Raw genomic sequence first — 24,240 nt, 5'->3', positions numbered from 1 at the left:
AATTTTGCCCTGAAAATGAAGATGATTTTTGGGATCAAAAGACAGGAGGACTCAAAGCCAATTAAGTTGAAAAAGCTTGAAGGAAAGCTGTCCAGCTACCCACATTCAAAATTCACTAATTCTCTACTTTGGGGGACAACAACCTACCTGCAGAGCTATTTTTACTGACTCTTAGAGCTAAGGGGGGGCTTCTGCAATATTCTGGCATAGGGGACGGGAGTGGAGGGTGGCGAGTGGTGGTTGGAGAGGATCACTGACTGGACTCTGGTAGCAGCAGTATGGGCCAAGTTGAAAGTGCCACATACTTGACGCTAAGCTCTGTTAAAACAGCTCCCCCCCCCCCCACATCATATGGGTTGAACTAAATGATCCCTTGAGGTCCTTAACAGCCTGGATAAGGTGCTATGAAGGAGGAAACAGGTCTACCACGTGTTTTGCTCCCTATTGATGAAGATCAAGTCCCAAAGGATGAGAAGGTTAGACAACTACCATACACAAGCAATAGGGAACAAGATCCTCCTCCCCTACTACTTTTGATTTAGTGTCTTGACAATCCATCCTACAACTAATAAATGCTAGAGTGAATTCCACCCATATGTATCAAGCACAACAGAGCTTTAACTTTCCATTAAGGGGCCAAAAGTTGCAAGCTGCTCCTGCAGCATTCCCAGTGCCAGAAGAGTTGGAGGGGGAGGTCAGAGGATCCATGTTTATCATTCAAAACAGCATCTGAAAAAATCAAACTTGGCTGACTCGGCTCTTGTATTGGGGTTCTATGCATGTTAACCTTATAAAATACTTCTGGAGCAACCCGAGGAGGTTAAAAATCAATGACAACTTTCACCTTAATCCAGCACATCATTTTAGCAACTTACCTACTGGACTAGTAGAAACTCTCTGGGAAGGTGGCCTAAATCCAGGAGCCTTGGAGTTATCAGGATGCACATTTTCTACATGTCCAAGCACAGAGTTATTCAGAAAAGTAGACTGAACAGTGAAAGATGGGTCTGCTGCTGCTCGTGTAGATAACGGACAGTCTCCCCATCCTTGGTTGGCTGGCACCTGGTTGCTATCAAAGAGACTACTAAAGTGATTGAAGAGTGTCGCTGGCCCAAACGTAGGAGGCAAGGATTTGTTTGCTGGGTTAATGTGCATCTGAGAACCATTCATAACGTTCATGGCTGATGAAAGCTGCACTGCAGCAGGCGGGCCTTGTGAAGGTGTTAAAGGAACTGGATTTGTAACAAAAATAGACTGAGGATCTTGATGTAGGTTTGCATTTGGTACCACTGAATAGAAAGAACTCCTAGGCTGCATTCTGTGAGAAACTCGAGGTGCTGGTACAGCTAACTGAGGTAAATTACTGTTGTCCTGATTATCTGCAGCAACTGATCTGGGGGAAGCTAAGCTTAATGGAGTGGGTTCTGAGCTAGATGAAAAAGGCATCGACATAGAAGGACTCATCTCTGACATGCTGGTTGGCAATATCTCATCTTGGACATTATTCAGAGGTGCAGGACTGCTTGCTGGGCGAGTTTCTACAACTCCTGGATTGCTGCTAGTTGACATACTGCAACTACTTGCAACGGAAGTTGGTGCGCTCACACTTCCAACAGGCTGGTCAGGTGTTGACGCCTTCTCTTTGGGTACTGAAACAGTTGAAAGAGAGTCCGTTTTAAGCGTAGATTGCTGCGTTTGTGGACCATTGGAGGGCAGAAATGCTGTGGGAACTTGCCCATTGTTGGCAGGTACAGAGGAAGCAGAAGGCAGACTGCTACAGGTGCTTGTCACAGTTGAGACCGCTGTTGCTCCAGTACTTGTCTTCGGAACACAAGCAAACAACTGCTTTCTGACTGATGAGGGAGTTCGACTGCTGGTTACACACAGTGGTTGGGTGGAAGCAGCTACAGATGAGACAGTAATAGGACAACTAGAAGTAGCTAATCCAGTAGTCTCTGACTGTAAAATATTCCCATTCTGATTACCTACACGACTTGAACTATTATGCTTCGGAGAGCTGTTTGTGCTGCTGGGGTTAACTGGTCTCACTGGGAATGGTCCCCAAGTGTTCGGCGAAGGTGAAAAAGTTCCTCCAAACTGGGCCATAGGTAAGCGAGGGTGCCGAATCTGTTGCATAGTTTGGGCAGCCAGCAAGGCAAAATGAGGGTGGGAATAAGCTAAAGGAAGAGACACTGGAAAAGAAGAACGTACATTTGCTGGAACATTCTTGTTTAGTTTACTAGTGGGCTGGAAAGTCGATAGTGTTGATGACTGTGATGTGACCAGAGGTGGTGCGCCAAGAGGAAACGAATTTTTGTTAGAAGCAGCTGCAGTACTAACTCCAGTTGAAAAATTTGCATGAATTGATTTGGTGCTAGAGGCAGGTGTTCTTATATGAGTTTTAGGAATCAAATCTTCCAGTTCCTTGGCAGGATCTTGAATAAGAGCATTGATGAGCTGCACTGCATATCTTGTTGACTCTGTACCACCCCTGAAATTTTAAAAAAAGTATAGCATTAATCTTCTCTTAAAATGGAACCCTCACTGTGCTGTAATGCTTTTTGGGGCATCATAACTGTAAATGGGTTTATAAAGTGTGTTGGCTACATTAGCATTAAAATGGAAGTTAATAATAAATAAGCTTATTTCCTGATACTTGCTTTATGGATTTAATTTTGAGTAAGTCATACCTTAGCATACATCTCAACAATATACCCATTATACTAGTGCCAAGGAACTAATGTGTCCTATGTTAAAGGGTAAAGCACTCTATGAATGTAACACACTGTACCAACTCAGGTATTTATTTTCATATACAGTACCTTATTGTGATCATTCGCTCTCCATTCTTATCTTTTTGTTTATCCACATCAATATGAGCACCAGTGACATCCTGAATTGCTGTGATGTTGCACCCACCTCTCCCCATTATTCTAGATACGACAGAAGCTGGGACAGATAATTTCTTTGACCTATAACCATAAGGATTGCAAACATGAAGCTCAGAGAAGGTAAAAACAGCATTAAAAAGCTTACTTTGTTTGACAAATGGACACATCCATTTTTTTTAAAATTTCATGGCAGCAAAGTGGCTGTCTGCTGGTAATTAGTTCACTCTTTGAAGCCTCTCAAACTCTCCCACTGAAATGAGTCGTCTTTCTCAACACTCAGTTTCTTTACAGCACTTCAGCCAACTGTGGCATCACAGATATATGCATATTATACCACACATACAATGTTTGATGCTATTATTCATGATTTGTCCTAAATTGTTTATTTTTACAATTTCTAATAACATGAAATCTTAGCTGACCATCTTAATTTACACATTACTACACCATTTCAAATGCTAAAGTTTGTGGTTTTCAATCACAGAAATTAGTCATTAGATTCAAGGTGCTTCCACAGGTTATAGCCAGAATACTAATCTTCTTTAACACGTTTGCATTGAACATCTTTGGAAAACCTCGCCTGAGCAAGGTTTTAAAATCAGGGTGCAATCAAACGTCCTTTTTAGAGTACATCTCTCACAAACGTCAAGTGAAAAACTACACATGCTCTGAAAGCCTACAAGTGACATTATATACATACTGTTGTCTAACAAACTGGTCACTTATAAAATTCCTAGGTCCAAAGGGATGCAGAAGCCACTATAAGGGCAGCACTGATGTTCAGAAATACAAATAATGAGTATTTCAGGCCACATCACCACAACCCAAACTCAGTGAGCTAATTAAACAAAGTGCTAGGATTTAAGTTTATGTGGCATTGGTGCGTCAATGCAGGCATACAGCACTGAGACATCTTAGAACATAAGGCACACTTGCATCTAGACCCCAGCCAAAGTCCCTTTGGGCCACCCCCTGCTCCCAAACTGAAATGCTGGATCTCTTAAGCCCATACGTGATTTTCAGGCTTACCAGTGGTATATAATAAAGAGTGAACTATGCAGTTACAGGGAATTCAAAGGGGTTCCAGAAACTACTATAATGAAAGTTCAAGAATCTTTGAATACAGTATAGACTGTACATAACCTTAATAGCTCCACCTATTCTAAATTTCATTTTATTTAAGATTTTAGATCACTTGACCAAGAAATTACTTATTTCAGTTAATAAAATGCAATTTAAAATTGACATTTTTAGACTTACATCTGACTATTATTAAAATCCTAAATGCTTCCCTGCCTTAATTTATTTCTCTCCCCTCCATCAAGTACACACTATAACTATAGTTTTTCCTTTTATATATATTTATATACAATTATATTTATACATGTATATATATTTATATACAATTATATTTATACATGTATATATAAGAAAGCTAAGCTTTACACGTTCCTGAAGTTTAGACTTTAAGAACAACATCAAAAATCCTGAGTTGGCAACACTGAATCACCCACTAATGTCTCCCACCCTACCCACAACAAGCTCCCTGTTTTTAACTCTGAAAAGCCACCCAACAGTACCTTTTTGCTCCTGAACAGCAGCGCCCTCCTCTCTGCAGCTGGAACTGCTCAATGGGTGTTGGCTGCAGAGTATTGCTAGGGGGTGGGTCTTTCAAAACTCTGCCCACTTGCCTGTTAAGGGTAGAAGGAACGTTTTCATTGGTTATTTCTTTGCCAGAAATCCCTTCTACCCAATGGGATGCACAGAAGTGGGAAGAACTGTTTCTGGAACTGGGAGGGGCTTTTGAAGGAAATTAAAGTGTGCAACTCCCAGGCACTTCACAAACAACGTACAGTTGCTAAATGATTCTTTAACTGTATCGGTGTACTGCCATTCATGGCAGGGTATAGCAAATACAGGTCCAGACTAGATTTTTTGAGTATACTCCTCATAAAACAAATCTTAATTTCTTAGGGTTACCAAAATACACCATTTTAGAATGAAATGTTTTGAACACTAACATTGCTGACAAAACAGTAATGTATATTAACAAAAAAAGCAAATGTAAAGCATAACAGTTCAACTGAGTCTATGAAACTCAAGAGACCTTTCTGGAGAGATGGTAGCAGCTCCAGGGTCAATAGTGAGGTCCCTGGCAAAGCCATATTTCTAATGGTTTAAATGCCTGCATGACTCACCAAGTGGGCATCTGTGAGCAAGCATTTATCAAAAGCACCTCATAACAAAAAACAATATTTGTGAATATACTCAAAACAAAGGAGGAACCGTGCACGTTGTGACTGGCATGAAATAACTTGAGAGATTGAAATGGTATGGCTTTTTTAGCAGCAAAAAAAAAAAAAAAAATAGGTAGTTTAGGTAGGTTCCCTGAAACCTCACACTTCATATCCTCTAAAATAGTGTTCAGTATACATACGCTAAAAGTTGCTCTAGAATGGGCTACTTAGTCACCATTTAGCATTTCAAAATGTGAAAAAAGTCAGGGATAAAAGCACCAAGCACCAAAAACATCCAGTATCTATGGTTTTATACTGTATTTTGCTTCAATAAACAGAATTAAAAAAAAGGAAAACAAACACTTGCCAGCTACAGCTAGCAAACAGAAAAAGGTTAATAAAATGACGGAATCATAAGCCACCTGGTGTCACAAAAATGCATACAATTTTTTCAGTTAGGAAGAAGTCTTTTAGTGGAAGCAGCTCTTTGATTTAAACATGCCCCTAAAGCCTATCCTAGGGTTGTGACCGAATTGCTTTTGCCCACTGTCCAGTTCTATTTATCATCATCATCACTGATCCACACCCCTCTTTAAAGAATCCCACCTTAAGCTCCAGACCAAGCTTGCTATATTGTCTTTTCATTACCTGTCAAGCCTCAACCAATCCCTTGCCACTTAGCAGCTTGAATAAGTTTCTCCTCACAAAAGGGGCTTCTATGCAATCAGGGGTAATACAGTAGAAGATTCGATTCCTATTTTCCAACATAATGCCATGTTGGGTTTTTTGACTAGTGTGCAACTACAAACCAATTCTTTTTTGTTGGCAGCACTGTACATCAGGGAAGAAGGAATTTTATAAAATAATTAAAAATAATATAATCAAATTAAAACAAATTTTACTGGACTTTCTGCACAGGTATGTAATCTGTAAACTCAAGAAGTTATCATTAAGTTTTACAGGAGTCAAATATGTATATATTTTACCTTCTAACCACTTCTTTCCAGCCTTCTTCTCTCTTCTGGCCTCTTTTTGGACTAGTAAGATTCAGCTTCACATTTGGAGAGGCAAGAGGCAGGGACACAGATTTGTAACTTGTTGATAATGAATTTGGATTAGTTTCATCGTCAAGTCTGGGAACAGAGATGTATTGATCACAAATTATAAAATTAAGTTACAAAAGTTGTTGTAAGACATACATTTTACGAAAGGCAAAATATAAACACTAAAATTCTTTTATTCATATTGTGCAACAGTTGTTGAAAGGGAGTCTCCATCATATCTCCTCACCAGTTGTCCAGAACCTACAAATTCTCTGACAACCATATGCCTAAATTACATCAAACAATACCAGAGACAAGATTAAAATGCCCTTTATGCTAGGAGGTGCGTGACCCCCTGGTTAAATCCCTATCTGTGATGCATGCTATATTTTTGTCGTCGTTTAACACTTCGTTAACAACTTAACTTTAGGTACTTCTATCCCATACTATCAAAATCTGAGCATTTCATAAACATGTGCTAATCCTTACATGAAGCAGGAAGAAAAATCTACTTCCCGCCACCCACTTTGAAGATGGCAAAGCAGAGTAAAAATAGTAAAGGTCATGTATTTTTAAGGTATTTAGGCATTTAATTCTCACTGATTTCAATAAGTTAAGCACCAAGACATCTTTTGACAATGTACCTTCCTTAGTCTAAGCTAACAGTAAATCTGTGGCACATCAGGAAAGTAAATGCAAGTCAGCAAAGATCTCTAGCTTTGGAGCCATCAATCCCTCTTGTACCAGGTCAGGGGTCAGCAATGTTTTTGGGCAGAGTGCCAAAAACACCAACTTCAACTTGTAAGATGCTGGTGTGCCAGGTGTGGATGGCAGGGGAGCCACGAGGGGCCCGATCTTTGTTGTGACCATGTAGCCCTGGCCCTTCCCTGCCACCCATCCAGAGGCACACATGCCAAGCAAAATGCCTTTGAGTGCCACACTCTGGCACTTTGTGCCAGGGGTTGCCTACCCCTATACTAGGTCTTCCCTTGTTACCTGCAGCCCCTTTGTTCTACTTTTTCATTCTGTCTTCCTTTACTTGCTATGTCTCAAGTGATTGAGTCAGACAATCTGTTCATGTTCTATCTACCAAATAAACTCAGATTTCAATTCCCGTGTAAGCAACCCCTACATATAAAAGAACTCTGCTGATGTATAAGACTGATGCTCAAACAATACATTTCGCAAAATTTTCTTTTGGCTTGTGCGTGCTTTACCAATGTAACAAAGCAGTTCAACAGACCACCTGTATGTTTCCTGTAGACTCTAAGCCTCAAAAAATCTGATTATTATGGAATTAAAACATTTCCTACAAAAGCCTATTAGCAAAAACCCCCAAAACAGTGAAACATGTGGCTTGGATAGGGGCAATCCTGCCTCAGGCAGAGGGTTAGACTAGATGACCACTAGACGTCCCTTCCAGCCCTGCTTCTCTAGGATTCTATGAAACTGGTCATATACAAAATAAAGTAGCAAAGACAAACAAAGTTTTTTCCTGCCACTAAGTAATTATTAGGTGATACTTGTAATTAGAATAGCAAAACTTTCAGTACAGCGTGACTTTTAAAAGCAAATGTTCTGAAGTACAGATATGGTTAACTTTATCATAAGCATGGCAAGGAAAGCAGGCAATCAAATACAAAAAATTCAAATGGGCTGTAAAAGGGATCATTTAGGGAAAAAGATGCTCATGTTTCAGAAACTTAATATAGGCAATCCTTGACTTGGACCGTTTCACGTTACAACATTTTGCGCTTACAATGTTTATAAATTGACCCGTTTCAACTTTATGATGTCAGTGTCGATTTAACAACACTTGATCCAATGTGGCGCCATGCCAGTGAACAAGTTCGCTGTATCACCTCCCTGGAGAACATCTGTCCAAACTTCCTTGGACACTTTAAGAAAGCAGACAAGACTCCAGAGACTACTCTAGCCAAGAACCCTCCAAAAGTCCAGCAAGTCACCTCAAAAAAGTCCTTCCAAATCAATATGATTGGTATTTACAATATAAATACATTATTGTAGCTATATTACTCATCTATAATTGATTAAGTACAAAATTCTGGGGTCTTTTTGGTGAAAATAGGATATTGGGTCTTGGTTCAGGAACCAATCCCCCATTTCTAACATTGTTTCTTATGAGAAAATTGGTTCCAAGTTGCAATGTTTCAACTTAAGATGCCGTTTTCAGGAACCAATTGTGTTGCAAGTCTGAGGACTGCCTGTAGTTTAATACACGAGTCAAATTTCACTTGTCCAATTCTGGCTTTCCATTTACTTGAGACAAAGGACTGCTTATCCGGATAACTGAAAAGTTTGCTGCTGTCTTGAAAAATAAATTATGATGAAAAAAGTGATGTTTATAGTGATATTATCATGTGCCTTGCAAGCTACTGTGGATATATATATTTTAAGAGGCTTAGTCTTGAAGCATCAAAGAACAAGCACACAGTTTTAGACTGAACTATCTATATACTGGTACCTGGTACTGAAAATGCAAACAGGGCCAAAAATAATTAAGAAGAAGGAAAACTGCTATGGATTGAGGAATATTTCAAATTGTGCCAGGTTACAGGAAGATGTTTGATTACCATAAGCCCTAACCTCCAGTCTGCAAAATGCATCTTAGTCTTCAATGAACACATTTTAAATGAAATTAGAGTTTTTGCCTCTTTTCAGGCTGTCAAGTAAAACACAAAATCAAGGTGTAGGTCTTGTGTTCTTTTAAAAGATTTATTTTACTTTTTTCACTATTAAAATCATCTTGATCACAACCATAAAAATGATGCCCTCTTTACTCAGTGCAGGCAAAACACAGGCAGTAATGCTACAAAATTCCTGCATAAAACCCTATAAAAGTGTCTGAAAACATGACTTTAAAAGTAGCTATATTAAAGGTCATAAATTCAGATTTGTATCACTATTCAGACTGTGGCTTCTGTATTTTATAAGGTATTCACTAGGAACCAGACTGAACCTCCAACTTATTTTACACAAGCCAGTGTACAGCCATTATATTACTTTGACCTTCTGGTCCAGGCTGGATATAAAGGAATCTAGTAGACAGTCTGAAGATGAAGGGTTCTGTATCTCACTACCAAATAACCTGTCATCCTGCCCTATTTAAAACAAAAACAATCACAGAACTATTCGTGTGAATGAATTATCAAACCATATAACAGCATTACGGAATAATGGAACTACTTTTGTAAGACTATAAATAAAGCTGACACTGAGGTTCCCAATCCTTTTACCATAAGCTCTTTTCACAATCCATTCAGTTAATGATTCACTTTACACATCTAACAAGTGCACAGAGATCCTGATTTAGCAGAGCACTCCAATTTTGTATGGAGTTGCCAACAATGCCAGAATTCTCATTTACTTTTCATTTTTAAAACTGGCACACCCAAGTCAATTCAGCTATTTAAAAACCATGCAATAAAACAGAATTTTAAGACTGTAGTCTCACAAACTGATGCGATTTACCTGCTGTAATTCATCTCCAGCAAATATTTACACTGATACAGACCAAGGTAGTGTTCTAAAAGGGTGAGGAACAGAAACTGATGGCTCACCTTGTTGGTGTTTTTGGAGCTGAGGTGCTAGACTTTTCTTCCTGAGAAGGGAGCAGCAACGAGGAGTATCGCCTATCAGTAGATGAGTTTGTATCCATAGTGAAGTTTAATTCCTGGCTTTTACTTCCACTGCTACTCTCACTATTACAATCTGTGCTATCCAGGTTATCAGAATCACTATTCCCACCTGCACTGCCACCTCTTGGCTCTCCATTTATTTTATTTGTATCTGCTTTTTGTTGTGCTAGAGATATATGCTGATCTGGCAAAATTATCTGCACATTCTGAGGAGTGTCTTTAGTTTTATTTTTCTTGTTTTTTCGGTTGGTGCTGGGGGTAGTCACCACATTGGCTCTCTTCTTCCCGAAGACATTTGTGAAAGTTGCTGATGTTGCAGAGATTCCAATTGTAGTTGTAGTGGTTGCACTGGGAGGCTCTATAGGAACTTCTTGCTCCACTTAAATGAATAAAAATAGATAAAAAGTATTTACCATGTATTTTTAAGACAAGATAGAAAATTCTTGCTGATCAATGATACTTTACATTTAAAGTTGCAATTCTGGTCTCAGCTTCCACTACAATAATAAAAGCAACTGTTTTAGTTATTACAAACATCCTAGATATGCTGAGGGGATTTTGATTTGGGAAGAAGGAAAGAACTGAAGGAATGTGACAATTAACAAAAGCAGTTTCATTCACTAGGAACAATAAATTGTCAAATTAAACTTTTGGCTGTATGGTAAAAACCAGAGCAAAAGCAACCCTAAAGTGGAGAGAGAGAACTGGACCAGCCTATTCAGCAAGACCTTTGATTTCTTTAAAGATATTTTGCTCTTCTGAGGCAAATAAGACTTTTTTTAAAACTAGAAGTCACTTTAGGTTTTAAAAGTTGTTTTTGGCTATCCCGGAATATGTACACTTCAGTATTTGTACTAATATCGAAAAAAAAAAAAAGGTTATTTAGGCTACAAACCAATGGCTACAAAAATGCAGCATGGTGTAATTATGTTCCCATGCTTTTTTTTTTTTTTTTTTTATTCATCTACACTATTTCTCCCACTGTAAGCTCTCTACTAATAACAAATTAAAACAGTCCATTTTGCCAGTAAACCTTGCTCAAAAACACAAGCTTGCTCACACAATTCGGTACATAAATTACAAATACAAGCTTACGCTTTCTATTTGGACCCTAGAGGGAAGACCAGCAGACTCTCTTGTTGCCTGAAAGACACCTGTGCCCAAAAGCTTTCAAAGAACAATTATTCCAACTATTCAGCTGATCCAATAAAAGATATTAATTCAATTTATTATTAAGGATTCAGGCTGAAAGCCATGCTCCCGAAAACAACATAACAGATATACAACCATAATATAAAGTTTAAACAAAAATAATAGAAATGCAAAATAATAAAATAGGGCCAATTATAAAAAGCGTTATTCCTACTCCTAGAATTAACATAATCAAGTATAAATATGGCGCTAAATCAGATCACAAATCTATAAAATGTTATGCATAGATCCACAATACACTAAAAAACAAATATAGTGATACATTTAAATAAAAGATATATTTACCCAAATAACCTTGTCTGCCTCTGTCCTTAGACCAACACAGTTACCAACACAGAAAATGCATGCTTTTCAAAGTAAAAAAATATATATATATATTTTTTACCTTCATCATCATTTTCTTCTTCATCATCATCTTCTTGCAGCTCTAGAATTTCCTTAGGTTTGTTTTCTTCATCTTCTTCCTGCTTTCTTTTTTGTTCCTCTTTCTTCTTCTTTCTCTTTTCCTTTCTCTTCTCTCGTTTAGCTGCAAGAGCTTGTTTTCTGCTTTCTTCTCTTGACTGTGGGAAGCAAAAGCATCCATATTTAACCATACTAAGCATTAGTACCAAAGCAAGGAGTGCTACTAATTGAATTAGTCATCAATATTACTACTTGCTGCACATAGCACAAAGGCAATTCCTTCAAAGTTTCTTATGCTGCTAGTCATGATGACCTGAAACTGGAAGTAGTTATTACTCAAAAAAGGACAGTCCTCACCTTTTCTGAAAGGGATCAGTGGGGATAGTACTTGTTAACGCACACTGTTTCCAATTTGTTGCCTATGGTGGTCAAAAGGTCTCAACAATAGATGTAACATTTTATATATTCTGAGATTAGATTAAAACATGTACAGTCAAAGTATACACTGCAGACTCAAGTGACAGCAGCAACTACAAATCTGAAGAAAGGAAAACCAGCCAGTTTCGATATACCTGAAATAAAGTTACTTTATACCAGTCAAAAATCAAGTTAAGATGATAGCATTTTTCCCCTCACCTTTTCCAGGTCAAGCTCCTTTAGCAGGATACTAGCGTTCTTATTTGCTTCTGCAGCTTGCTGATCTTTAGCCTTCACAATTGTCTCCACACACTGGTGACATTTTTTCAGAAGCTCCTGAAAAGTAAAAATACTAATTTTATGAAAATAATTGAAAAAAATCCAAAATGAATTAGTGCAGCTTATTCTGCAAATATGAGATGGCATGTTTATGAATATTAATGAGTCAATTAGTAGGACATAGGAAGATACTTCTCAAAGGTTTGTATTCAGTAATTTACTAAGGACTGTTTGATATTAAAAGAAGGACATTACCAAACTGTGAAAAGCTTCTCAAACATTCCACTAAGATGCCATTTTTCATCATCTGACCTGATGTCTTGATTTTGGATACAATACATTCTTCTCTGAAAAGCTTGTCCAAGAAGCCCCACTATACAATTGGTCCAATAACAATCAACGCTCTAAGAAACACTTGCCTCTTATGGAATTACTGGATCATCATGGCTACACCTCTTACACTACTACAAAAGGGGACCCATTTTAAAATAAGAAAAATAAATTATTATTAATTTGGTCTCCTTTCCTTCATTACATTAGCTATTTAAATAAACCTCCTAAAATTAAATAAAGTGAAATGCAAAGGGCTTTGTTTTGGGGCCACTCCTTTAAGGTCTTAAAACAGAAAGAAAAAATAAAATTATATATGATACAGGGATGTAAATCAGTCATATTAGTCTGAAAGTCGAGCACAATGCAGGGCAGGGTGGCACCTTAGAGACAAACTCATCCAGAAACGCATAAGCTTTTGTAGGTGACAGCATCTGATGAAGTAGCAAGTCACCTACAAAAAAAAAAGTATGTATTTTTTTTTTAACAAGTTAGTTTTAAAAGGTGCCACCCTCCTTTGCCTTCTGTGAGAGGCAGAATCATAGGCTGTAACCTGATTTTTAAAAGCTTTTCATTTTTCTAAGCAATCTCGAGTCAAAAAAGAGAACAATCCATGATCGGAAGACCAATTTGTCATACAAGCGTTATTAACAACAACTAACCAACCAACCAACCAAACTGCTTTATTGTATTTGTGTTTTTATTTTAAGATTGCTTAAACTTTTTTTTTAAGCCTAATATCTTTGAAGGGCCCAGGACTGCATTTCGCACATATCCAGAAGACAGCTGTTAACTGAGCTAAGGTTGAAAAATCACATTCAAACAGCAAGACAACAAAGTTGCAGCAGAAATTGAAAACACTCAGTTATCTAATAATCATGGAGAGGCCCAAGATCTGCCATAAGAGCAACAATTTTCTAAACAGAACAATGCACATCTAACATTCAAGCATGATGTTTCTATTTCACATGTTTGCTAAGACTCTGGCACTTTTATCTGCATATTTTTAAAAGACATAATGCAGTCGGTCTGCTTTCACATTTAAACTTACCTTGTCAGTTATGGTAGCTATGTATCGCATACACTCAATATCTGAAGGGAATTGGTTAACTTCTTTCACCAGGAACTGAACTACTTTCACATGACCCTAGAAAATTAAATAAAATTGCAGTCTCCTCTGGCTATGAACAGCACATGCTGGCAATTGTAACAGCGAGTGCTGTTAAAACAACAGCAGAATTAGAGACATTAAAAAAAATCCACCTACATAAAGGATAGTTATCATCAGAATTTATACAGCACTGACAATGATCCTGTTGTACAAGATAGAAACAAATATAGCCCCTGCTGCAGTGAATTCATGGACTAAAACAGTAATTCTTAACTAGGGTGACAGAGTACCCTAGGGTGCCCCAAGATCTTTTGAAGGGTGACAAAGTATGATAGCTCAGGCTAGTTTCAGCCTGGCCACTGCCCTGCCCCCACTTTCTGGCCCCTTTACAAGGAAGCAAGCACTATCATTAATAAATTAGGGTGCTGCTCAATTCATAAAGAACTATTTCAAAGTTATGCACAGGTGCTTCAAGTCTGAAAAGGATAAAAGCCACTGGACTAAGACAACCAAGGACAGAAGGAGGCTGGGCACTGGAACTCCAATGGCTTATAGTGGATGATTTTAACATGGTGGTTGCACTGTGAGGGCCATTTTGAGGGGAGGGATTGAATGTCTCTACAGGCAAGACAACACAGCTAACAGGATTAGGCAGCCCTGCCTCCTCACACCCAGCACCCACAGAAAAAAAAAAAAAAAAAAAAAAAAATCAGATGTGAAAAGGTTCAAGATAGTCGTTCGTTTCAAATCTGTAGCTTTCCAACATGCTGGTGTTAGAAGCATCTGTGGTTTAGAAATTCCTTCACTAAGCTTCTGCTTTTACTTTCTTGATATGTAGTAAGAAACCAGAGTTCTAACAACAAGGTGGCTTCTAGGGGAAAAAGTGCAAGCCCCTGGATTTCAGAAGGATTGCGGCACTACTTTCAGAAGTTGCTGGACAACAGTGCACTGATGACTACATAACGTTGAAGCAGTTCATACATCAGCAATTTTAAGCTCTTTCGAGAGATAAGAACTTAAAAACTTACCTTAAAAGCACTCATTTTCTCAAAACACTAAATTATTATGTACCTGTCACTTTTAAGATCACCATTTAGATTTAAAGCTACTTGAGAAATGATTCCATTTGGAAAAATACTATCAACTTACCTTGCGAAAGGCTGACATAAGGGGTGTTATTTTTCGATTATCTGCTGCATCGACATCAGCTCCTGCCTGCACAAGCAACTGCACCACATCAAAGTGGCCACCATTAGCTGCTAACCACAACGGTGTATTTCCTTTCTTGTTGCGAACATCAATATGTGCTCCCCTGAAAGAGATACATCACTAAGTTAAATAGGATCTCTGATGCCTGGGAGATTGGAAAGGTTACTAAAAAACATGAAATTTCAAACTGCATTTGAAGTTACAACTTCCATCACTGACAAACAAAACATCACAAAATCCCTTTCTATTTAAGTAACGATGTAAATTAAAACAAGATAAATCTATGTAGTAAAATATGACTGGGGGTGAACCTGCATCTACATTAGCCTTTAACTCCAAGTTGGGTAATTAACAGAATATTTAAGTTCTAGTTCTCATTTATTACAGACTATGCAGCTACAGATGACATAGGAAGTAATTTACCGATTAATGAGGAGCTCACAGAACTTGTAGTGGCCTTTGTCTGCTGCAATTGTTAAAGCCGTATCTCTTGAGGAAGGCACTGGTGGAGCATTGACATCTGCTCCTTTATCAAGGAGAACTCTTCCAACCTCTGCATACCCTCCAGAAGCAGCTTCCATGAGAGGGGTGAGACCAGTCTGAGAGAAAAAAAATATTTGTGAAATATGCAATTTATGCAAAATGCAGTCTGGATGCATCCTTAAGCATTTTAGCCCTTGGAAAAAAAAATCAGGCCTTTTATTTATGTCTACACTGGAGCAATGAGTCTAACTTCAGGCAAGCAGTTTTTAAAATTTTACTTATACATTACAGTGACCTAGACAAATAGATAACAAATGTCAGCAGATGCAGTATTTAAACTGTAGGTTCTATATTAATACCACAGATTTATTCTCAAGAGAGGCAGATTTCAGCTAAAACATTTTTGCTGTGTATGAAGTAGCTAGCTATATCTCTGTGTTATGCTCAAAATGCCACTTGAGAATTATACTTTAAGAGTGAAAGCTGTTGGCATTAGCAATGTGTAAGGGTGCACACGAGTGCATGAGCACCTTGAGATTGGCGGTGCCCACCCTGCAAAAAGCACTGCCAACATGGCCAGAAGCATCTGCAGGTGTTCGCTACTTGCCCCCCTGCCCCCAGCCAGCGCCATGACCGCCTGTGGGAGCTCATCACTCACCACCACCATACTCCCACTGCCAAAAGTGCTGCCAATGCCTGCAGGAGCTTGCCATGCCCTCCCAGCCTTTGAGGGCACACAGTGTTCCTGGGCTGTTGGGACCTATTTACTTTTCATGCAGAAGGAATGGCTAGCTGTTTATTAAAAAGTCACCCATTTGATAAGAAATCATGCAATTCATCCTACACACTATTTATTTCACAGTTTTTAAACAATATTTCTGACTTTTCCATAAACATTTTCTGTGAAACATTTTGATTTGGACAAGAATGGTGGTTTGCTTTGGGGTCAGTGAAGTGGATATAACCAAGGGGGTTAAAAGATTAAGAGAACCTGACAAATCTTAAAGTCCACTTGTCCCAAGTCAACTTGATGGGAAAGTTAATTCATGTTCTTACCTTAGCCCTATGTTCAACATTGGCTTTCCTGTCCAAGAGAAGACTGACCACCTCTGCTCGGCCCTGGAAGCAGGCCAGGGTGAGAGCTGTATTCCGATTAGTCTCAATTTGGGCATTAATATCAGAACCCATATCAAGCAGCAGTTTCACTGCAGGTACATGGCCATTCATAGCAGCCAACATCAGAGGAGAAATACCTAACTTACTCCCAGTCCTAAAGAGAAAAAGAATAAAACACCCACAAATATATATTTTCCAGAATTCAGTGAATACTCTGGGACATTCAAGTACATTTTCATTTAAGATGAATAATGTGTGTGTGACATTTTCTAGATTTTCTGGCCTGAAGTACTAGTTCAACACTGATTGAGAACTAAGAGAATAACTACGCACAGCAAATATCAGCATTTTAAAATTCAAGAAAAAAAAGTTTCTTAGACTAAGGTTTTCTGAAATATTTATTATTCTGCAATTTCCCTACATGTATGAATGAATGAATGCCAATCTGACAGTTCCAGAAAGAGAGACAACCCTGTGGCAGAGCACTGTGTCCTCCCTGGACATTCCATCACTGATCTTAAAATATCTTATACAGCAAAACTTTATAAACTAACTTGAATGGGAAATTGATGAACAAGAAATCATCTACACACTAGGTTGTGTAAAGTATGGTCTAAACAGAGACACCAGATTCTTATCCTATTATCTGGATCAGCTTTTGTGACCACCCCTCACTGTCCACCTCTCCTTCCTCTGTCCTTTCTGTCTTGGATTCAAATCATTCTCTCCATGTTATAACTGCTCTGTGCATGTCCCTTCACAGCATCTGATGAACTGAGCCCAGGCTCAAGAAAGCAGATGCAATCTCTCTTGGATTTTGTTAGTCTATGAAAAAGTGAAAGCCTCGCCTACCTTCTGCCATCTTAATCTCAAGTCAGGCAAACTACCTCTCTCTGTTCACCCTATTCTCATTAAAAAGACAGGCAACTGTGGCACTGATGCCTACAGTCAGATGGACTGCAAATTGGCTGAAGGGCCACACCCACTGAGTGTAGTGGACAGGTCATATTCAGCCTGGAGGAATGTGGGCAATAGAGTCCCCCAGGGCTCAGTCCTTGGGCTTGTACTGTTCAATTTCTTTATTAGCGATTTGGATGAGGGGGTGAAAAGCACCCTGTTCAAATTTGCTGATGACACCAAGATTTGGGACAAGGTGGGCATGCTAGAAGGCAGGGACAAGATACAACTGGACTTGAACAGGTTACAGGGGTGGGCGAATGAGAATAGGATGGGATTCAATACTGAAAAGTGCAGGGTACTGCAGCTGGGAAGTAAGAACCACCAGCATACATATAGGCTGGGGAACTCCCTTCTCGTAAGCACAGTAACAGAAAGGGATCTTGGAGTCATTACTGATTCCAAAATGAACATGGGCCACCAATGTGAGAACGCTGTCAGTAAAGCTAACTGCACCTTGTCATGCATCCACAGATGCATCACAAGCAGGGCCAAGGAGGTGATCCTCCCCCTCTATGAGATGCTGGTCAGGCCACAGCTAGAGTGCTGTATCCAGTTCTGGGCACCACACTTTAGGAGGGATGCGGCCAGCATTGAGAGGGTCCAGAGCAGGGCCACGCACATGATCCGGGGACAGCAGGACAGACCCTACGAGGAGAGACTATGGGACCTGAACCTGTTCAGCCCCCACAAGAGAAGGCTGAGAGGGGACCTGGTGGCTGTCTAAAACAAACAAACAAACAAACAAACAAACAAACAAACAAACAAACAAACAAACAAACAAACAAACAAACAAACAAACAAACAAACAAACAAACAAACAAACAAACAAACAAACAAACAAACAAACAAACAAACAAACGAACCAGGAGGGATCAGCAGGGAGTGGGAGAGACCCTGTTCCTCCAAGCACCTCCCACAGTAACAAGAAATAATGGTCATAAAGTTGTTCCAGAGTAAGCTCAGGCTGGACATGAGAAAGCACTACTTCACTGTCAGGGTGGCTAGGATCTGGAACCAACTTCTAAGGGAAGTGGTGCTGGCTCCTACCTTGGGGGTCTCCATAAGGAGGCTTGATAATTACTTAGCTGGGGTCATTTAAGCCCAGTATTCCCTCCTGCCTGGGGCAGGGGGTCAGACTTGATGATCTACTTAGGTCCCTTCCGACCCTACATTTATGAATCTATGAGAACCAACACTGAAACATCTGTCTCACATAGCAGTTTCTCTGATGTGGAAGTATCTTACCTTGAATTAATTTCTGCTCCAGCATTAAGCAGAATCTTAATGATGTTGACATATCCTCCAGATGCAGCGAGACTTAACGGTGTATAATCAGAAACATTCCTATGCTCTTTATTTGCTCCCCGAGCCAACAACAAGTCAACCACCTGTAGAAGTATAGTAAAAAGGATGTAAGAGGTATGCCATGGGATGCCATTATCCAGGGTGTGGAAGAATTTAACACACTTTAAAAAAACCTTTATGCATATTTTCAGTAATCTCGAGATGCTCATTTAGATTCTTTAACTTAGACACTGTATAGATCCAGCAGCTGATAGTATTCATAAAACAGTCTGCATGGACTGAGGCAGTGAAGCACTTCTCTTTCAAAAGGATGATCCTGTCTAACCAAAAACGCAAGACTAGTGGAGTTTCTTCCTATGAACGGAGGTCTGCGCTTTAGGGTATATATCCAAATCCTGAGAAGTCTGACACAGGAGTTCAAGGGTTTCCCCCAAGGGATTTCCTACAACTTGAATTAAACATTAACGCCAAATCTGGCTGTCAGTTATATACATCTGTTCAACAAGAGTTCAACATTGCCAAAAATGACTGAGGGAACAGAGACGCAAGAGAAAAGGCGAAGGCAGGGCATCTCTCCAGCTTCTTGTTGAAGAACAGAGAAGGAGCTTTCTCCTGGAGGAAGAAAATTTAGAAAAATATTAACTGTGTCAGGTCTCATCTACTGATGGAAAATCTGTGCAACTAATAAGGAAAACAAGCAAATTCTGGAAATACCTCATCTAAAAGGTAGCCAAAAACGTTATAAACTGAGCTGTTAATATTAGGAAAATGGAGGAAGAGGGTGAAAAACGAAAGAAAAACGCAAAATTAAGGAAATTTAACAGGTATTGCTTTAAGTCATTGTATAATCTTTTCTCCATTTCTTTTCCTATTTTGCCTTTTGTTCACATACTGAAGTTTTTACCTGTTAAAGTGAGACCTGTAACACCCGTTTTTTACTTCTTTAAATGCCTAGTGTACTATAAAAAAGAAATGCCTAGTGTACTATAAAAAAGAAAAAAAATCATTTTCCATGACACTTACAAATTTTGGATTTACTCTGCAAGATCCAAAATCCCAAAGTACATGGGAGAAAATCCTGAGATTGAATAATTAAGAGTGGGGAGAGGACCCAAAACAAACACTCAACCTCCTAAAATCCACAGGCTTTGCATTTGGCACAGAATCTTAATGCATCAAAAGTATTGTTTACTTCCTGTGTGCTATAGAAGCTAAGACAAAAGCAAAGGCACAACTAACTGGCAACAGACATTCTGGGATTGTTTATACCTTTTTTTTTTTGGTTGCCAATAGATTCTTCCATTTTTTCCTTAATGCTGTACGAGTCCTAATCACAAACTTGTGCAAACCTACCCACTCCCTTTGCAAGTCTTTTTCTTCCCTCATGGATCATTATACTTATTTCTTTCCAAAAACGTGAAACACTGTGCAATAAACTTTTTCCATATACGTACTGATCTTCCTCCTCTCTCTTTTTTCAAGAAGTAGGAGGCGAAAGTCAGGTACTGAATCACTAAGTTTAAAAACCTTGTGGAAAAAAAATTAAATGTTTCACTTCAAGGTAAAATAAGAGAAGAATGAAGTCATTCACATACAACAACTCAAACGCAGTAAAAAAGAGAGAGAGAGAGAAAGATGTACCTCTTGGCGTCCACCAGAGCATGCCAGTGAAAGTGGTGTGTCTTTTGTGCGCTCAGACTGTGCCTCTATATCCCCACCTTTGTCTAGGAGGATTTCCACTACGCCAACATGTCCAGCAGTTGCAGCCAGAATTAATGGTGTAAAACCTAATTCAACAAGGATCATGTGAGAAAACTGACAAACGTAACAGATTACTGGTAGGTATGAAAGTATGCCCGAATGGGTAATCAGTCATAAATACCCGAGTCAAATACAAGAATAATCATCCTTAGATGCCACCCAGAATATTTTAAACTGTATTATAATGGAGTACCCATTGTGGTACAGGTAAGCTTAAGTACTTTCTGCTTAAAAGGTGACTTAGGCTAAGTCTAAACCACAGCAAAACTTGAGTGCAACCACCCTCAAAGCTCCTTTGCAGCAGAACCCTCTTTTCTCCAGCAGCTCCACCACTCCTGCTGAATGAAAAGTGGTGCAACGCACATGTAGACACTCACACCTTCAGCTAGCTACCAGTGAACTGCCTGAAGTGCATGGATGTGCATACACTCAGGTAGTACGACAGTGGTAGCTGCTGTCTGATACAGAGCTTCTGCAGAGAGAGGCAGGTAAATATAGCACGGCCTTAAGTACTCTAACATCCACATGCTTGCTAAGGCTGTTCTGAAATATCCTGTACCTGTTCAGGAAGCTGGGTAGTGAAATCAACCAAAATTTGGGGTCATTGGAGCAAGAAGTTCAAGATGTAGACCCCAAAACCCAAAACTCCACAAAGTCACTTTTTTGAACATCTGGGGGGTCATCTTATGGCTCCACGGTGTTCAACTGATTTCAGTTCCTTGACATCTATCTCAGGCAGGCCATGAGACTCAATGTTCCTTTGCAGAATCAATACAGGTTTCCCTCGCTTTATGCGGGTTCCATATGCACAAATTCACTCTTATGTGCTGACCCTTTTTATAACAAAAATTTATTATACGCGAGGTAAATTCACTCTTATGCGTTGGGTGGGGTGGAAGCCTGCAGTCAGCTGCTTTATATGGTGCATTGTGGGAGTGATGTACACCAAAACATAGTCTCTTGTGTGGATCTGTGCTCAACGCTCGATGCCTGCAACACATTTCTGTAGTTGCCATCCCCATTATGACAGTGGGCTGTTGGTGAGCACCAGAATTGTCTTGTAAAAGTGGTAGAAATGGGTCTGGGGTCAGTACAGTCGAAGTCTTGGAATGCATCCCTATTTGTTACACTGCAAAGTGGGTTCCCTTTATGCGATTTCGACTTATGCACTGTTTTCCAGGAACGCATATACAGCACAAATGGAGGGAAACCTGTATGGGAAACATTACTGAAGGAGACCTGCCTTTCCAGAAAGGGAATTCCTGAACACTCACAAAGGAGATTGAAATGCACATGTGCAGCAAGCCCAAAGAAGTCTGTAAGAAGCCCTCTGTCATAGGAGCTGGATGGTACAAGGAGACAATCTGTGGTCACTGAACCTGAAATATTAAGTCTGCCTACAGCATTCAACTTAAGCACCACTCTCAGCAGAAAACTTAGGAATGAACTACAGGCACTGACACTTTTAAAAGTTGTTTTTCTTTTTAGGAAATGCACCTGCAAACCTGCACAGCTAATTATCTTAAATAAGATAAATTACATGTGCTCTAGGTAGATATGAGGGGATGAGTGCTTGCTATATTGCTGCTTTTCAGATTACTATAGCAGGGCACCAGCACTGATTGATCAATTACTACTGTTTAAATGATTACGCAGTCAGGCGAATGTAATCATGTTTCCTGAACAAAGGCCCTGATTATATTTAAGGTCAAGACATTCCTAATGCAGCTTCTAATATGAAGTGTTCATAAGATTAGGTTCCTAATCTTTTTGGAGCAGGGCTATGGAATTTGGTATGTTTCTATACTGTAGGGACTAAAAGTGAGATAAGGCTGAAGTGAATGAGTGTGGGGATTTACTGCTTGTCCACTGCTACATGGTAACTGCCTAAGCACATACTGTTACTCTATAATAGATGAAAGCTAATCAGTGGCAACTGTGAGGGCTAAACTATGAGTTAGCATTCATTTCCTGCAGGGTAACAGCACACACAGACAGTTAACATGGAACGCCTAATGTATGGCAAAGAAATACATTTCTTTTACTTTCCAAAAACTTGTTTGTGCAGTCATGCCTACTCCTAAAGTCCTAAGGGATATGGGGAAACAAAGACAAGGGTGAGGCTAGTGGTATACATGGAGTAACTCAAAAGTGGAGATGTAAGAAATGAAATATACACCCAACTCAAACAATTATTTGTAAAGCTTACCCTTCTTGTCTCGGTGTTCGATATTGGCGCCTCGTGCTATCAATACAGATACAAGTTCTTCATGACCACCTGCACATGCAAGGGTCAGTGCAGTATCATGATTACTCTCAGTCTGAATGGTAAGAAGCAAAAAAGTGTACATTAAGTGTTTTCTGACAGTGAATTCTCAGTTCTAAACATATGGCTACTGGACTTCAAAATTTCAAAACAAATCACTAAAGCAGATGAATCTGTAGTCAAATTAAATTACTCACATGTGCATCAATGTCAACTGAAGGATACATAGGGAGTACAGACTGAGAAGCCACATTGCTTGGCGTCTGCGAACAGGGCTCCGGTGTAGGAGATTCCGTGGTGTGTGTGGAACTAGTGGAGCCAGTGGGCACTCTGCTATTCACAGCTGAAAAACAACATTAATATTGTTATACTGCTCTTAGGAATTGTTCATTTCAAATTAAACAAAGAGGTACAGAGTCTTACAATGCATTTCCTAAAAGCACTGTATCAGCTTGAAGGGGCCCCTGAAAATAACAATTTATAGAAACTTTTCTGCAAATAAAAAAGCAAGTATGCTGCACTGCATTTCGATCAGAAAGGTGGTTTTACAAGGTTAGTTGCAAATAACCATTAATATAAGTTACTTTTTTAATACTGTAACCTCAGCTGTTACAGTTCAATGTACACGTTCACTCTGGGCAGACACTGAAAGCACTTAGAACTAAAAGCACAATCTAAGAGTTGGAAGATAAGGAACAAGTCAGGAACTCAGAAGTACTTCATCTAAAGGGTTGTGAACATCCGTACAAAGTTGTCAAGTAAGGCAAATAAAGAAAGAGTTAAAATGTGAGTTCCAGATCGCTTTAATTTTGTTTCAGTGCCAAAAACAAATTCAGAAGAATAGAGGATATCAGTAAGGATGTAGCGGTCTAGGAAAGTAAGAAAGCAGAAAAAGTTCTTGTTTATTTCCCCTAAACACTTCTATCATTTTGAATCAACCTTTTGCGAAAGAATGGAAAAATCCCATTGTGAAATTAAATCTACACTTCAACTGTGTAAGAAACCTGTTAGTTTAAAAAACAAATCTGAAGTGCATTAGGGATAGTAACCCAAAAATAAAGTCCAGAGTCATAGAGTTCAAACAAAAGACTAGGAACAAACAGAAAGGCCAAAGAAAAGCACATTCTTAGCATATTTTAAGTTCAGGACCTCAGCATAACCTCAACAGCACTATGGATCGTTACTATTTTTGAGGAAAAACCAAATGAATTAGAAAGGCTCCAATAGGAAATCAGATGAACAGAAATATTCCTTATTTCTCACTGATTTGTTTCAATGCCTGTATGCTATTATAAAAACCACAAATATGAAAATCACATTTGGACACAAAATGACTTTTGTAGAAATAGGAGATCCTGTAAGCCAATTTGTTCTAAGAAAATCTGAACAAAATGCACAACTGACACAAAATGGGTAGTGTTTTACAGTGTTTTTGCCATATGGAATTGTGATGACACAAGTGTCTGATGAGCTCAGGTGGAAAGAAAGCAGCGTTATCTGTTTTCACGCAAATATTCTTAATAGAAAAAGGATGATGAAAAGAAAAGAGAGGTCATGAG

At 39.1% G+C, this 24,240-nt stretch overlaps 1 protein-coding gene across 9 annotated transcripts in view; it reads right to left on the bottom strand.

Annotated features, from left to right (window-relative positions):
- The window catches only part of ANKHD1 (ankyrin repeat and KH domain containing 1), a 162,395-nt gene that overhangs the window by 9,739 nt on the left and 128,416 nt on the right, over nucleotides 1-24,240 (bottom strand). For all 9 annotated transcript variants that reach the window (XM_090021008.1, XM_090021009.1, XM_090021011.1 and 6 more), the window contains 15 exons: nucleotides 22,879-23,024; nucleotides 22,625-22,736; nucleotides 20,296-20,441; nucleotides 18,595-18,737; nucleotides 16,330-16,543; nucleotides 15,214-15,389; nucleotides 14,731-14,893; nucleotides 13,522-13,617; nucleotides 12,081-12,197; nucleotides 11,428-11,602; nucleotides 9,753-10,209; nucleotides 6,115-6,261; nucleotides 4,472-4,582; nucleotides 2,823-2,972; nucleotides 876-2,491 (listed from right to left, as the gene is read on the bottom strand). In XM_090021008.1, the coding sequence (XP_089877134.1) occupies nucleotides 876-2,491; nucleotides 2,823-2,972; nucleotides 4,472-4,582; nucleotides 6,115-6,261; nucleotides 9,753-10,209; nucleotides 11,428-11,602; nucleotides 12,081-12,197; nucleotides 13,522-13,617; nucleotides 14,731-14,893; nucleotides 15,214-15,389; nucleotides 16,330-16,543; nucleotides 18,595-18,737; nucleotides 20,296-20,441; nucleotides 22,625-22,736; nucleotides 22,879-23,024 (3,969 nt within the window). The remainder of the gene's footprint in view (nucleotides 1-875; nucleotides 2,492-2,822; nucleotides 2,973-4,471; nucleotides 4,583-6,114; nucleotides 6,262-9,752; nucleotides 10,210-11,427; nucleotides 11,603-12,080; nucleotides 12,198-13,521; nucleotides 13,618-14,730; nucleotides 14,894-15,213; nucleotides 15,390-16,329; nucleotides 16,544-18,594; nucleotides 18,738-20,295; nucleotides 20,442-22,624; nucleotides 22,737-22,878; nucleotides 23,025-24,240) is intronic.

The sequence above is a fragment of the Crocodylus siamensis genome, chromosome 10 (assembly GCF_052110815.1).
Source record: "Crocodylus siamensis isolate JL-2025a chromosome 10, ASM5211081v1, whole genome shotgun sequence".
NCBI classification, from domain to species: Eukaryota; Metazoa; Chordata; order Crocodylia; family Crocodylidae; genus Crocodylus; species Crocodylus siamensis.
Note: the sequence above shows the minus strand (reverse complement) of the source record. Positions and strands in the feature narration are given on the sequence as shown.